The following is a 16,742-nucleotide window of genomic DNA, read 5'->3' on the forward strand; positions in this document are numbered from 1 at the left end:
GAACAGCCAAGGGTGTCTTGGTTTTATTGAGCCTGCCCTCTCTTTCCCCGCCCCCACCCTCCCCCTTATCCTCAGGGGCCAGGAGAGTGGACTGGACGTTGGAGAGATACCCCAAAAATGTCAGAGGACCCACTCAGCATCACTCACCCCCAGATTCCTTTCCTGTCTATTCTATTCGGTAGTAAATTTTGTAGTAAACGCTTTGGTCCCTCTTTTCCAGTCCCTCAGCACCCTGCGCCTCCATCAGGACCTCCCAGCCCCCGGAGAGGCCCCACAGATCTGTGGGCGGCTGTAGGGAGCTAGCTGTGAAGCCACAGGGGAGAGGAGGGGGGGCTGTGGGTTGCTGGGACGCTGGGGCTGTTTCTCAGAAGTGCTGCTGCCCCTCTCCTTTTATCACCATCCCCCCCACCCCCGTCTTCCATCTTACACTGCCCCCCCCCCCTTTGGCACCTCCGGATGCGGCTGCGACCTCCTTCCTCTGGAACCTGCTCACTCCCCCAGAGCCTGAGAATCCAGGTCGTCCCCCCTACACATCAATATTACGTTGAGCCCTGGTGGCTTCAATTGGAAAAACTGAGGCAGAGAGTGTGAGGCAGGGGAGTGTGGGAGTTGGGAGTAATTCCCTCACTCAGTGGCCTTATTCAGAAACCCAGCATTTCCCAGGTCTACAGTGCTCAGGAGACAATTTCTCCACCACCTGCTTCCCTTTGCAAGTTCTATGCTGGAACTTTTGAGAAAGTGCCTGATGCCCCCTCCTGCCCTCAACCTCCTTCTTCTTACCCATAGGTCTCGCCTCATGCTCAGCCAGAAAGTACTCAATACTGTTATCCTAATTTCTCAGCACCTTAGATGGATTGTCTTTGGGGAACTTGAGGAAGGTCTTGAACAAACAGTTGACTTTGGATAGAAGGGAAGAGAGAGATCTGGGGAGAGGAAGGGCAATGATGCACCGTTATGTGCATGTGGGCTGGGGGGAGAAGGAGATAGCATCTTAGAAATTATCTGCTCTAACTCCCTTAATTTTACAGATGAGAAAGGAAGACAGTAGTTTAAGTGACTTCCTTTAAGGTTACTCTGGAAGTAACAGAGCTAGGGATTGAAACAGAGGTCTTCTGACTCTAAACGATATATTCCTTTCAATGTTTTTAGGTCATTGCCCTCATTTTAATGCAGAATCCCACTTTTGAAACATGCTGGCTGTGTTACCACGAGCAAATCTTATTTTTCTGAACCTTAGTCTTCTCATGTGTAAAGTGATAAGGTAACTGACCTTTAAGGTCCCTTTCAACTCTAAAAATCTCTATGATGGCTCACTGAAGGACACAGAGAATTAATAGCAAAGATGGGAATTGAACCAGTGCTCTAACTCTTAGGTCAGTGTCTCCATATCTCTGCCTCAAGAGCCACTGACTCTCTCCCTACAGTCCTTGGGGCAGGGACAGGGGAGAGATGATGAAGGCAGAGGTTTTACACGTGTGGGCCAGAGAACATAATTCCAGTGGGGGTGGGAGATGGTATTTTTCCGCCCTAAACCCAGGTGAAGGTGTGGAAATGAAGGGGAGTTGGGAGAAGAAGGGACTGAAATAGTGGAAGAAACAACTATGAGGGAGGACATATCTTGGTAGTGTCAGCCTCTCCAGTTCCCATCCACCAGCCACCCTCAGAACTGTGGTTTATTTGACTAAACTGCTCTGCTGGGCCCAGGGGGGCAAAGGGAGGAGGTGGGGTATAGATGATGGGAAATGGGTCTCTTCAATTCTTCCTGTTCCCCATACTTTGTGAAAGGGGGCAGGGAGAGTGCCATATGTCACACACTCTCACCTCCATCCCTCCTGCCCTCATGCTCTTTCCTCTGGTCATCACAGGAGAAGATGTGATGAGAAGAACTGTTTAATAAGCTAAAATTAAGTTTTCAAATAAACAATCTCAGCATCTCAGATTCCCTAGAGACTTTCTTTGACCTCCTTCCTCAACCCCTAGCCTCTATTCCCATCTAGGGAGTCTCACCCTGGTGATCTCCCTTCCCCAGGTGCAAATTTGGGGGCTTTTATGCAAACTACTGTCTGAGCTGGGAATGTGTCAGTAGCCAGGACTTGTGATTTGGGGAGGAGGGGGGGGGGGTGGCCACTGACTTGTTCAGTTTTACTTCTCTATTGACTCCCTTCTGAAACTTTTTTATGCCTTCCTTCCCTGAAGATTTGTCACCTCTGGGACTTTCTTCAGGCCCCGGAAACCTGGGGAAAAGAATAAAAAAAAGTTGGAAAAATATTTTTCTTCTTCCCCTCACCTTGGGGCTTACAGCTCAGTGGGTATTAGGTTTTCTCATCTGTACAGTGAGTGGGGTCCAGACTACATGGATTCTGGGGTCCCTTTTAGATTCAGATTCCACAATCTTATGATTATTGTGGGATCACATGTGAAGAATGTTTTTAGTGATTGCTAGGGAATATGGTAGTAACGAAGGGCACAGTGGGTGCCCTATTGCCAACTTCACTTATGAACTCCATGAAAGAAAAAAAGGAGCAGCTCAGTTGAACAGGCACTAAATAAGGTATCCAAGAACAAATGAAGGCAAGCTTTCTTTATCTTTTCAATTTTGACTTTATATTTCCAGCTTCTAGCACAGAGGAGGCACTTAATGAATGTTTATTGATGGATTGATTTAGAAGGAGCTGTTTCAAGCTATCTTACAGTAAAGTGTAGAGCTGAGTCCAAATGAGGCAACTTTCATGCTTAATCTGTCTGTATGGCCGTCATTCCAAAGTCTCTGGTCTCAGTTTCTTCATCTGGAAAATGAGACACTATAAATCTCTGGGATTTTTTCTTCTTTTGAGTAGGATTGGTTCTTCCGGGGGAAAGATCATATTACTTGGTCTCTCTTTCTAGAAGGGCTCACAATAAGACAGTTGTTTCCTATTTTTGTTTAGAGAGTATTTCTTTATTTTTTTTTAATAAGGCTTTTTATTTACAAGATATATGAATGGGTAATTTTACAGCATTGACAATTGCCAAACCTTTTGTTCCAATTTTTCCCCTCCTTCCCCCCATTCCCTCCCACAGATGTCAGGTTGACCAATACATGTTAAATATGTTAAAGTTTAAATTAAATACAGCATAAGTATACATGTCCAAACAGTTATTTTGCTGTACAAAAAGAATCGGACTCTGAAATATTATACAATTAGCCCGTGAAGGAAATAAAAAATGCAGGCAGGCAAAAATATAGGGATTGGGAATTCAATGTAGGTTCAGTTCATTACTGCTCTATTGGAACTGAGAATATTTCTTTAAATATTGCTACTTTTTTTTTTTAAAGGAAAAAGCCTATTGGTGAATGAGACTCCCTGTCCTCCCATCTCCCATCCCCCAAGCCATTCCCTCTCAGTGAATGAGGGATGGGAATGAAGAAGGGAAGGAAGTTCAGAATAGTATTGGGCTTCCAGGAGCCCTTCTGCTTTTAAATAGGTTTCCTTTGCTGTTCTTATGCTAAAGAAAAGGCAGATCTCCAACACAATGGATGGATTCCATATCATGGACTTGTGGGAAGACGTGGAGAAAGAGGAGTCAAACAAGATGAGAAAACATGGGTGGTGAAGAGAACACTCACATAAATGAGATCACAGATCCATCTATGAAAAGAGCAGTGGTCTTGAAGTCAAGTTATTGGCTTGAGTTGAGCTTCTGCCATTTATTATCGGTGTTATCTTAGACAAATCCTCTCAACAACTTCTCATTTTAATTTCATTATCTGGATAATGGGGATCATATGTGTGCTATATACCTCAAACATCCTACACAAGTGTGAGCTATTATTATTTTGCTTTATCAAACTACAATGAAGTTGAGGGAGATAGATGTTTTCCAAGATTGGATGCCTATTGAAAAAACTGACTTGGAGATTTCATAACTGATCTCCATATTTGTTTGTTTTTTTTTAAATAGTATTTTATTTTTCCAATTACATGTGAAGATAATTTTCAAACATTCATTTTAAAAAGATTTTGAGTTTCAAATTTTTCCCCTTTCCCCCTCTTCCCTTTCCCTTCCCCAAGACAATAAGCAATCTGATATAGGTTATATATGTGCAATCAGGAAAATATATTCCACATTAGTCATGTTGTGATAGCAGAAACAGAACAAAAGGGAAAAGTCACAAAAAAACCCCAAAAACAAAGAAAATAAAAACCATATTCTTTAATCTTCATTCAATCTCCATAGTTCCTTTCTCTGGACGTAGATAGTATTTTCAATCATGAGTCTTTTGGAATTTTCTTGGATCATTGTATTGCTGAGAAGAGCTGTTGTTATTTGTCCTTCATTCTCAAAGAGGACCTTGACATGGGAGGTGATGTTATGACGTGCAAATGACTTGGATTTAAGTAAGAGAGGACTGTGCAAGGTCACCTGCCTCACTTTCCTTTCCAAAACCATTGGATTCAGAGACCAGATGTAGATCAAGAGGACTGGAAGTGGTCTTTGATGCAATAGGAGACCTTGGCCTTTTTAAGATAAGGTCATTCATTAGGTCTCAGTTGACCATCAACAATGTTCTGTTATTGTGTATAATGTCCTCTTGGTTCTGTTCATTTCACTCAGCATCAGTTCATATAAATCTTTCTAGGTTTTTCTGAAATGTCCCTGTTTATAATTTCTTATAGAACAATAGTAATTCTATTATACTCATATACCACAACTTATTCAGCCACTCCCGAAATGATGGGCATTCTCTCAATTTCCAATTCTTTGCCACCATAATTTTTGTACATGTAGCTCTTTTTCCTTTTTTCATGATCTCTTTGGGATACATATCTAGTAACAGAACTGATGGATCAAAGGGCATTTGCCTTTTGAGCATAGTTCCAAATTGCTCTCCAGAATGCTCTCCACTAACAATGCATTAGTGTTCCAATTTTCCCACATATTCTTTGACATGTGTCATTTTCCTTTTCTGTCATGTTAGCCAATTTGATAGATATAAGGTAAAACCTCAGAATTATTCTAATTTGCATTTTTCTAATCAATGATGATTTAGAGTAATTATTCACAAGACAGTAGAGAGCTTTAATTTCATCACCTGAAAACTGCCTTTTCATATGCTTTGATCATTTGTCAATTGGGGAATGACTTTGTATTCTTAATTCTCCATATTTTTGGGTGTATATTTCATGTGAAAAATATAGTCTATTATCCAGTCCTGTTTCTCAGGTTTGGGTTGGTCAAGCTTGGAACTAGTATTAGTTTTGCTTTTAAAGCTCCTTCTCTAACTACAATCAGGATTTTCTAGGAGACTCAAGAACCCAGAAACTGGCAGGTTGTCTAATCATTTCCCTAAGAGCTCCCCATCTCACATGTTCGGCCTCATCTAAAACATACCAAGGACTTGATATTTCAGTTTTCTAAATACTGCATAGACTGGAACTGTGACTAAGCTTTAAAGTTCAACTTGTGTTTGATTACTTAAACTCTAAAAAAATGAAAGGATGGAAATTGGGGCAAAGGGTCTGAGCAAAGTGAGAAGAGTGTAACTTTTCCTTTCTCTTCCAGGTGGGATCTCTTCAGTCTTCTCCCAATCACATATCTCCAAAGCTGGTGGGATTTAGCTTTCCAATGCTAGGCTATGGATCAAGGTATCCAGGAGTCTAGGTCATTACTGGTTTCCCCACCATGGTAAAAAAAATAACTGTTGCTTTCTGCATTCTCTAAGTCCTAATTCTGCCAGATTTCGGAATTATTTCTCATATTGTTACATATTATGCAGGCAAAAAAGAACCTTTCAGCTGGGGGAGGAAGGTTCTCTTTCTGATAAGAGACCAAGAGAACTGGAGCAGTAGAGTTAAGGATGGGTGTGGATGCCATCACTTGGCAGGTGTGACTGGGAGGAGACCCAATATCTTGGCACTTTGGATGAACTGGAAAAAGAAAATTGTCTCCTGTGACATAGCCTGCTTCTAAATAGGATCCCAGAAGAGAATTCAGATGTTTTCATATAGACCTTCAAATGTTTTATTTTTAAAGGGGAATAAAACCCATGATCCAAAGAGAATAGGAAAACTCTTGAGTCCAAATCCCTTTACAAACTAAATGTCAAACATGTCTAGTTTCAAACACACCATTTTTATTTTTTTCCCTGTTGAAAAAAATCATATATAAATTTTAAACACTTAAACAACCTTGTTTTTAACACAAGGACATATTGAAATTTGAACAATGGTTAGGCATTGCTACATTACAGAAGCTTTGGTCTTTAGAGAATCTGGACATCTTATGGCAAATGAATATTTCATATTGCCAGAATATCAGCATCACACAATGCACAGGATCACTAGAAGTGGGGTAAGCATGATACCAATGCTTGCTTGGCAATGGGGTTATTTTGGGGAGCCACACATGAAGAAGGTTGCCCATGGTATCAATAAGAGAAACGATTAACAAGGGGCCTAAGTCACAAAAGTGCAAAAAACAACCTAGTGAGATATATAGTTCTCTACCTCAACTTTGCTCCTGCTTAGAGGCCATTAACTCAGTGATGTGTGGGAAGGCAACCTGAGGCTGAGACCTCAGTTTCTTTCTCAATGTTACCCTAGTCACTCAGGCGATCAAGGCCATCCACAGACCACACCTGTGGCTTTGGAAACCAAAAGTTAAAAATAAAGCCTTGGTTTTTCCAGTTGCTAAAATGATCCCTCACACCCGCTCAGAGCCTGAGAACTTAAGCATTCAAAGCCACTTGTCTAGCTGAAGGGGTGTCTGCTCTTTAAATGACCCACTAACCACTTATAACCCACAATGATATAGTTTCCATACACATAGCCAGGGCAAGGATAGGTCTTCCAAAAAAAAGTGGGGGAGGGATGTCCTCTGTCTATTATTTTATGAAGTTCAAGACCTAGGACAATCCTTACAGAGATGAGATGGGAATAAGGCTAGCTGATTTAGCTAAAAGGCTTCTGCTGTGTTTGTGGGAGACTCAAGTTCTAAGTTACCCACCTAGGAAAACAGAGAAACTGGTTGCTCAGGGCCTCTGCAGATGGGGAGGAGGGGTGCAGGTGAGAGGAGAATGGAATTAGATGTGAAGAGGATTAGTTAGAACCTCTCCAGGCATAGAGTAAAAATGGTAGGAAAAAAAGGATCTAGGGCACTGACTGAGGAAAAAAACTATAAATTGTTGGAGGCTACAAGCTAGAGGCTTATAAAAACTGCACATTGTTTCCCTGAATACATCAAGAATCTGAGTACTTAATGCTAATAAATTCATATGATTTCCCTTCTTAAGAAGGCACAAAACTCTGACAAATGTTCTTCATATATATCTTAAAACAACATAAAGAAAATAAAATCAAGGAATAAATATCAATGTCAATATTTAGTATTGAGAAGCTACCTCCCCTAATTAGTTCAAGTTCAGGACTCTGGCTTGGGCTCAAAATTATAAGCTCTGAAGTCTTTGGGACACTGGTATAGTAAATCACTAAAAGATATAATCATCTCAAGTAAATCTTTATCTAAAACCAGAACTAATTCTAAACATGGAATTGTTTACCCTATATAATTCTATATAATATCCCCTGAGGTAGGCGTATGCATATACTTCTATCACTAACTAACTTTTCTCACCACTAACATTCTCCTTTCAACTCACAAAGAATCACAAAGCCCCAATATATCACAAGACCAAGTTATTTTAAAAGGGAAAAACAACCTTTAAAAATATAATTCATTTCATTTTGTTGGATGATGACCTTGGGGCTTAAGACTTCTAGGTGAGAATACCTGGATGATGTAACTTGGTTCTCCATGGTATCCTTCTTGGAGCTCAGATTCTCTCCTGAGGAATGGGAACTAGCAAATAGATAGCTTCATTGCTTCTGCTGTAAATGAGTAATTTCTGATTATTGAAATCTAAGAGAGTAATGGGAGATTTTCTTCCTTCATAGATGCCTTTGGGACTGACTCATAGCTTGAACTATTTGGTTTCTTCAGCAACATACCCTCACCCCACTGTAATGGTATGGGTTGGAACAGGCAGTTAACCAATTCCTAGTGCAAAGAAAACAACTTTCCAATGGTGAGGAAGTTTTGTGGTCCAAATTACATACAGTTTAGGTAAGTGACAGGTATCTTGTAACTCACATCCCCTCCAAGTTCATTAAGACTCTTCTTTCTGCTTCTTACTTTAGGACCACAAGTTTTTTTCCCCCCTTTCATCTATCTTTATCAGTTTTATTTCTTTTGGCCCTTACAAAAGCAGGGTTCCTTTATAGCTGAGAATAGATTAAAATAAAGTTAAATTAAAATAAAATCCGAATTGGATTTGAACCTGATTTCTGTTCACATCAACTTTTCCTCTGTCCTGAGAAGCTCATCTCCTAAACCTTCCATGGTTATCAGTATTTCTCACATCTTCTCTAACTCTAGGATGAATTGCCCTAGCCCCTTAAAAATCACATCATTCTGATTTTCACTCCATTTTCATTTAAGCTTTTGAATTTCCAAAAGGTCTAAATTCTTTCATCTATCTGAATAGCCTGGAGGCCCCACTTCCTCACTGGCATCACCCTTCCTCTCCAAGAGGTCACATTATATCTTTATACCATTCTTTCAAGCTGCTCTAGAATCGCTCAGTAATGTGCTTTCTTCTTTAATACCTAAATCCCTTTAGTTAGCCAGTAGGAAAGAGGGAAGGCTAGGGAAAATGAGATTTTTTTTCTTATTGGTATTGATAGAAATGAAAGTAAATTTTTGTAATTAGAAATTTTATAAAAATAGTCCATTTCAATTAGCAGTCATCTTCAAGTCAATGTCAAGTCAATGTGGCATATGCCTTACTACTACACTGAATAGTGAGGAAATCTATCAGTAAAGTTAGAAGCGAGGCAGGCAAGAATTGAGACTGATAAGATATCAGGTTAACTTGCTTTTTTTTGGACTGTGACTATAAGAGCGTGAGGAGGACTTTTTATATTGGGGAAAGGGAAAGAGAACTACTCAAAACTAAATATGTTGTATCTATTAAAAAAATTGATATTCAGTGGCTCTTTGCATAACAGTTATTCTCTTCCCTGCCCACACCCATGCCACATTTGTCTCGTTAGCTTCAAGTGACTTTTCAGAGGCTGATTGTTTATCTTACTATGGCTTCCTAGGTGGGAAGTGGAATCCTTGCCTAGCAGGAGGAGATTTGATAGGAAAGTGGAAGTTGAGAGCTAAAGGTCTGCTTTCTATATTTCTAGGTCCTGATATTAAAAAGTAACTTTTAACAGAATTATCTATTTGCAGCTATTGCAAAAGTTCCCCTGTCCCAAGAAAGCTACTAGATTATAGCTCTAAACCAAACCGTCCTTTCCACTTTTCTCAAGAAGCTTACAAGGCTGTGTTCAGAAAGAATAGTTTGTTCTATGAGTTCCAATAGATAACTTTGTCAGGATTAGACTATGAAACTGAAAATAAATAATTTTCACAGGCAAAATATTACATAAATTGGATACATTTTGTCCCATCCTTGGAAGTCTAGTATTAAGAAGTAGGCTGTGTGTGACTTAATGTCCTCTTTCCCTAGAAAAATGTATTTCTGGTAAAATGGGCATCATTTGGGGAATTGATCAGGCATCAGAACAAGGTGAATGGATAAATGAATGTAATAAAATATCCTATCTTTGGTGGAACAAAATCTTGTGATAATTTTCTGTTAAGATGACTAACATTTATCTCCAAACACGTTCTCTTCCCTCCTAAATATTTAAACCTCCTAAATATTTAAACAAATTTGTTAAATCTTAATGATGAGAGTTTTTGTTTTGTTTTGTTTTGTTTTTTACTGGGGAATCTCACTTAGTATAGAGTCAAATACCATACAAATACTAATGTTATGGATTGAAAATGACATAGAAGTAGCTAGACACCTTAGAAAGTATTTTGTCCAAGCCTTTATTTTATAGATAAATTAGCCTGAAGACTTGTCCAGGACTAGAAACCAGATCTCCCAGCTTCCAAGTCCAGGATTCTTTCTATTACAGCAAGCTGTCTCTATTGCCCCAGGTAACATCCCAGGTTAACTTCTCATGAGTGAGAAAAGGCAAAGTTGCAAAGGATGATTTGTGATTTGTACAATCAAGGGGAGAATGAAACTCTCACCAAAAGCCCCCTCTACCAATGAAATCACATAAATCTCTAATCTGCCAGGAATTCGAGATTTAGTAAAAATTCTCAATGAAACTTAATTTCACTTGTAAATGGGTAGCATAGAATTGTTCCACCACGCAGAATTTTTCCTAATTTGAAATAAAAATTTCTTTGAAGCTAATTGTATTACTTTTTGTGTATATTTTGGGAGAGAATCAAGATATCTTTTCCCTTTAAGTCCCCCTTCATGTCCCTCAGGACCTGACGTTTAAGGAAAAACTGAAATATATTTGCACATCAAATCAATGTGCAATATCAAAAAAATGTGCAACAATAATTAATTATGCATACACACATACATTAATGATATCACTTAGTCTTAATAGATTAGAAAGCTTCAAAAGGCTCTGTAATCATCCCAACATCAGACTGTCAGAGCAAGAAGGAATTTTAGCGATTATCTAGTCAGACACCCTGTTTTGCAGATGAGGAAATGAAGGCTCTTGAGAAATACAATGACTTGCCAAAAGTCATACAGGGAGTGGCAGAGCTAGAACTAGATCCAAGATCTTCTTAGTCCAGAACTCTTTTTTCTCTGTTCCATATCTTTCTTTTATATTAAGGGTTATCAACTCTCTCCACCAGAATTGTGATTGATATAATTCCTTTAATGGAGAACAGACAAATATGAGTGTCTTAGGAGAGAGGATTCTGTCATTTTTATTTTTGTATACCCAAAGTCTCTGCCTGGTGCCTTTCACAAAACAGATGCTTAATATTTGTTGAATTTGGTGGATCAAATCTATCAAAATGTAAACCTGTCATCTTACTAAGGATCTCATAGCATCAGAAGGGTTGTTTGTCCTTCATTCTGGAAGAGGACCATGACATCAGGGAGGTGATGCCAGGACATGCAAGTGATTTGGATTTAAGCGAGGGAGAGTTGTGCAAAGTCACCAGCTTCACTTTCTCCTCCTCCTGGGTCCAGTGGCCAGATATAGAGCAGGATGACTGGAGATGATGAGAAGGTTTAGTTCTCTGATGAGCAATGTCTGGTCTGAAAAAACACTATCCCTATGACTTTCCAGCAAGTATTTAACCTTCCTTAGAGGTAGGGGAGGTAATATGCAACTAAACAGTCTTTTTTAATCTTGTAAAAATCTCTGGGCTCAGGATGGTTGGCAGATCTACCTTGACTTTGTTACAATAAATTGTGAAAAGTCAGAAGAACATGGTACCTGGCATACAGTAGGCACTTAATGAATAATGATTGCTGATTGTGTAGGCAGTTGTTTCTACTGTTTAAACTGCTGAACCATTTCTCTTCCCTCTTAAGATACTCCTCATCTCTGGGAAAAGGAAGTTGGTGCTGAGTTCCATTATGGATAATTTGTTATGTTTTAATGACCATATGTCTTTGTTTATAAAAGATGACTCTTCTTATATATAATTCCTTTCACAGTATTTTGCTTAACCAAAAACAGTTCTTAGAGAATTGGGGGAGGAAGGATAGTAATGAGAAGCAGGATGAACACATACTGCTGGTCTAAAGCTGGTCAATTTGATGTTGAGTTTGAGGTCTTCAAATGGTGAATTAGGTCCCTTGTATCACATAAACTATCACATTGCTATTCTTTCCTTGTTCTTTACATGGTAATTGGTAATATCTTCCCTCACACCCTCCTGAAAATCTATGTAGTCCAAGGTTTAAGTGCATACAGAATTCTGAGTCAGTTTTCTGATCAAGGTCAATTTTCCCTGTTTATGATACTATGATACTGTTTATGATAGATGTCATCTCCAAGCTTTCATAGAGCACAGCCAGAGAATTGTTTGACAAACTTTTCAACAAAAAGTTGAGTTGTGTTATTATAGAAGATGAAAATGAAAGGTTCCCTTGTTTGCAGTTCTATAATATAAAATCCCTGAGGAAAAAAAATGCTATAAAAACCCATCTCTCAATACAAATACCATGGATCTAGAGAAATTATTGATTGAGAGTAGATCTCTTAGGCGGTTAATGAAGACATTACGCTTTTTACATCATAACTGATATGGAAAATCACTTGAGGTTGTATAGCTTTGGCAAAATGAAGATGCTGGTTGTTTGCTGCTGTTGTTTTTTTAAAGTGATGCTCAATATATAAATCTCTGAGAGGAAACTGAGCTATTTACTTTAACATGATTCTGTGTTCTCCTCTAGCAATGTGAGAGGAGAATTCATACCTGTCATGGCTCCGGTACCCACACATATTACACTCAAAAGGGTCACGAAAACCATGACAGCCCATGTGAATGGTGAACATCACATAATCCAGGAAGAGGACTCGGCAGTGGTCACACCTGAACACACCCATCACCTCTCCATCTTTGTTAATCACTTTGATGGTATCTCGAGGACAGATGGGTGGGGGTTTGAGAAGTTCATAGGAGTGGGACAGCTCCTTCAGGGGTGGCATCCCATTCCTGGCCCGGGGAGGAATCATGTGGTTCTGCAGATAGGCGTGATTCTGACGTTCTTCATGGTTGCTATCTGTATCTGTGGAATCATGGCCACTGTTATTGGGAGAGAGGCCTCTTTCAGAAGGCAGGCACTTGTCTGATAGGTGGATGTTTTTCTTCTCTAGGTCCTGAGGGCCACCGTTAGCCATCTCTGTGCGTGTAAGTGCAATGGGGTACATGCTGCTGATAACTGGGACCATCTCTGAGGTTGGGGCAGGAGGGGTCTGCACTAAGGGACGCAGGGCCTCAGCTCCGAGGTAGGTGATGGCATTATTAATGGCCTGATCCATCATCCGAGTCTGCATCATCTCACTTTCCTTCTCATACATATAGCTGGAATTATAATTGACTTCAAAGCAATGATGCTTCTCACCTACAAGACAGAAAAGAATGAGTTACGACTGGAGCCATACAGTCATGGAGATCTCAGAATTATTCAAAGAGTTTTCAGATTGTGGGAGATTGTGTGGTCCATTATAGAACATGGAATGCAAATAGTAGTGACCATTTATGGAGTTATAGGTTTGATCCATGTCAGAGGCCACCAGCTACCAGCCACTAATATTAAGGTGAGCAACAGTTTTATTGTAACCTCCTGCACAAAATTTTGGGAACCCCAGTGACAGGAGAAATGTAGACACATTAAGATTGGGCTGAAATGATTGGTGAGCTGTACTGAATGAAAAAGGGTGGTTTTGTTCTCCTATCATGTCCATTCTCCCCCTCTCCCCCAAATACTGGCAACCCTTTGCCTCTCGTTTTCTGCTAACAATTTTAGTCAGCTCAGGACAGAAGTGTTGCAGTGGATAGTAATGTTCAGTTGGTGAAAGTACCTCTCACAAGGAGATCAAAGAAAGGGAAAGGACTCATTTGTATAGAAATATTTATAGTAACTCTTTTCGTAGTATCAAAGAATTGGAAACTAAGGAAGTACCCATCAATTTTTGAATGGCTGAACAAATTATGGCATAAAAAAATAAAGGAATATCATTACAGTGTTGTAAGAAGTAATGGAAAGGATTGAATTTCACAAAAATCCAAGAAGACAAGAGAAAAAAAATAAACATACACGCACATATAAACACAAAGACACACATTACCCCCCACATATATACTTATACACACACATATATACACAAAATATTGCAAAGACAAATATCTTAGGACTCTGAACACTGCAATGACCAATCATGATTCCAAGGGACTGATTATGATCTTTGCTATCTACCTCCTGACAGAGAGGGGATGGATTCAAGAGGCAGAATTAGAAATACATTTTTGGACAGGAATTTGTTTTGAGGTTTTAATATGGGAGATGAAATAGGAAGGAGAGAAAAATAAATGCTTATTAACCAAAAATATATTAAAGTTATTTTTTTAATTTTTAAAAACCATCAATTTTACACTGCTCAATTATACTCAATCATCTGACTGAGACCATAAGTGGGAAAGGGAGAATAAGAGCAGCTACAGTCAAAAGTTCTTTCAGAAAATGTTTTCTCATTATGCAACTAAATAATGAGTCCATGATCAATACAGGAGTGTTTATTAGGACTTGTCTTGCCTTTAACTGAAACACTCTTCTTACAGTTTCCCCTTCCTATTTCTCATCTAGGACTGATGAGCAATTCTGAAAGCTTGCCCTAGCCTCCTCTGGATGTGTAGGTGTTGTATGTCAGAAAGCAGAGGCTTCCAGGCCACAGGGCAGACTGGGATAGTTAGTAGTGGTGGCAAATTAATTTATGGGTGAGTAGCAGAGGAACAAAGGAGAGATTATGAAGGACTCGTTAAGCAATTTTGGCAGAGATGGCCCCCAAACCTTTGACATTGTTTTTCTCATTCCATAATTTTATAAGCTCTAAAATATCACATCTCATTCATCTTTTATAGACTTTGTATTTTTTACATATAATACTACTATTACTTATTATTTTGGTGAGACAATCCGGGTTAAGTATCTTGCTTAGGGTTATACAGCTAGGAAGTGTCAAGTATCTAAGGCTGGATTTGAGCTCAGGTGTTCCTGACTCCTAACACTGGCCAGTGCTCTATCCATTGCAATACTTAATTGCCCCTTTTACATAGAACTATGATGTCAAATCATGTCACTGCAACTTCTATAAAGCATTCCTTAATTTTAATAAATATAGAACAATGACATCTTTTAAGTTTCATTAACAACTTCAGCCATCGTTTGTTGAATTCTTTACTGGGTTTTTTTTTTTTTTTTTTTTTTTTTTAGTACTTTTGGAGGTATAAAAATAAGTGATATGTATGGTCTCTGAACCTTTAGGAGCCTACAATATAATTGAAAAAAGAATGAAAAACTAAGTGAAATAATTGTAGGAAAATAACAAGACAAAATGTGTGGCTGTATAACACAGACTGAAATGCTTGGAAACAAAAAGTAATTTTGGGTTTAGTCAGGGAAATCTTCTTGAAAGAAGTAAGGTGAGATGGGCTATGAATGGAATTTAAAGTACCAGAGAGAGATAAAATCAGGGACTAGATTAAGTGAAAACACATAGGGAAAAAGAAGCAAGATGTATATGGAAAAAAATTAATGGCAATGTTAGGCAGAAGTGAGAACTAAGGTTGGATGGGTACAGTAGAACTGGTTAATGGAGGACCATGGATGCCAGGCCGAGTTTGGCTTAGATCCAAAAGAGATCCCCTATATGTGATAAAAGGAAGCATGTGTTGAAAAATGGTATTTTAGAAAGTGACAGTAAACAGAAAGGATTTGACAGACAGATCAGCAAAATGGACGCATCCACTTCCATGGTCCCTAACACCGATAAGCCAAAGCGATTGTTCCAAGACCAAAACTGAGGAGAGAATAAAATAAGCAGCAAATCAGACTTCTTCTTTGCTCAATAATCAGCCTTAATGGAAAATAGACCATAGGCAATTTCACCATGGGCTCTAATGTTCCACTTCTAAGAATATATTTCTGAATGCTGCTGTGTTGAGATTTCAGTCTGGAAAAAAAATACAGTCCCCCAAAGCTTTAGACTTCCCAAACAACCCCTTGAGAGTGGTACCTAAATGATGAAGCTTAATGTAACTTTTAGAGCTCCACCCCACCTGCTCTAATTAATTTAGCCTCTTGACAGGGTCTTCTCAGAATCTTCATGGAAGGAAGGAGGTCCAGGACAGTCCCCCGCCCCGCATGAAAACATTCCACTAATTCTGGGTCTTAATCTTTTCTCTCATTAGCTTATTTCACTTAACTAGGCTTAAGTTTAGCACCTGCAGTAAGTAGTACATTGCTAGAAAACAGCTGAGTGCTAAAAGTTGTGAGAGGCAAAACACTAAGAGGAAAAAAAGAAAACGAAAACTTTTGGATGAGTGGAAATAAGTAACTGAATTCTGTGGTTAAAGAAACAACCATTGTTCATTGTTAAGAAGATAGAAGAACCTCACACCTTCACGTGCAAGCAACTTACACTGATCAAATCCCCTCATCTCTGAGTTACGGTAACTTAAACAGCACAGATGTCTATCAGTCACCTGTAGAGATGATGACTCAATGTGTATGAAACTCACCAGGGTGAGCTACAGTAATCGAAAAGCCAAGAGCTCACGTTTCTCTAGTGACACACTCATTTAAAAAAAAAGGGTTAGTCAAACCACAAAAATATAACTGCTTCCAAACCCACACTGGACCTATAGTCCGGCTTCAAGTCAGAATCACCTCACATCTCTTGAATGATTCATAATAACAGCTCCAGGCTGAAGCAGAGGTTCTTAGCCAATGAAAATACAACATCTAAGGAACAGGCTTGGTCAGGCTACCTGTTCTCTCTACAAAGTTCCATATTTAGAATATTAGTCATTTTTACATGACAACAAAACTGTGACACAATTTGTGGGAATTCACAGGATTTGGGGTTGGGAGGGACCTCAGAAAAAGGGAAAAATTATCTAGTCCAACTCATTTGATGAATTGTCTTTGGCCATCTTCTCTCTTTCCTGTCATTCTTTAAAAGTTGGGGTTCTTGGCGCAGCTAATTGGTGCAGTGGATAGAGCGCCAGCCCCAAAGTCAGGAGGACCCGAGTTCAAAATTGATTTCAGACACTTAACACGTCCTGGCTGTGTGACCCTGGGCAAGTCACTT

At 39.2% G+C, this 16,742-nt stretch overlaps 1 protein-coding gene across 3 annotated transcripts in view; it reads right to left on the reverse strand.

Annotated features, from left to right (window-relative positions):
* Window positions 1-11,064: 11,064 nt before the first annotated feature.
* IKZF3 (IKAROS family zinc finger 3) overlaps window positions 11,065-16,742 on the reverse strand; it is a 78,736-nt gene continuing 73,058 nt past the window's right edge. For all 3 annotated transcript variants that reach the window (XM_023502350.2, XM_023502351.2, XM_023502353.2), the window contains one exon: window positions 11,065-12,994. In XM_023502350.2, coding sequence (XP_023358118.1) covers window positions 12,291-12,994 — 704 coding nt within the window. In that variant the 3' untranslated portion in view covers window positions 11,065-12,290. The remainder of the gene's footprint in view (window positions 12,995-16,742) is intronic.

This window comes from Sarcophilus harrisii, chromosome 4, assembly GCF_902635505.1.
Source record: "Sarcophilus harrisii chromosome 4, mSarHar1.11, whole genome shotgun sequence".
In the NCBI taxonomy this organism is placed as follows: domain Eukaryota; kingdom Metazoa; phylum Chordata; class Mammalia; order Dasyuromorphia; family Dasyuridae; genus Sarcophilus; species Sarcophilus harrisii.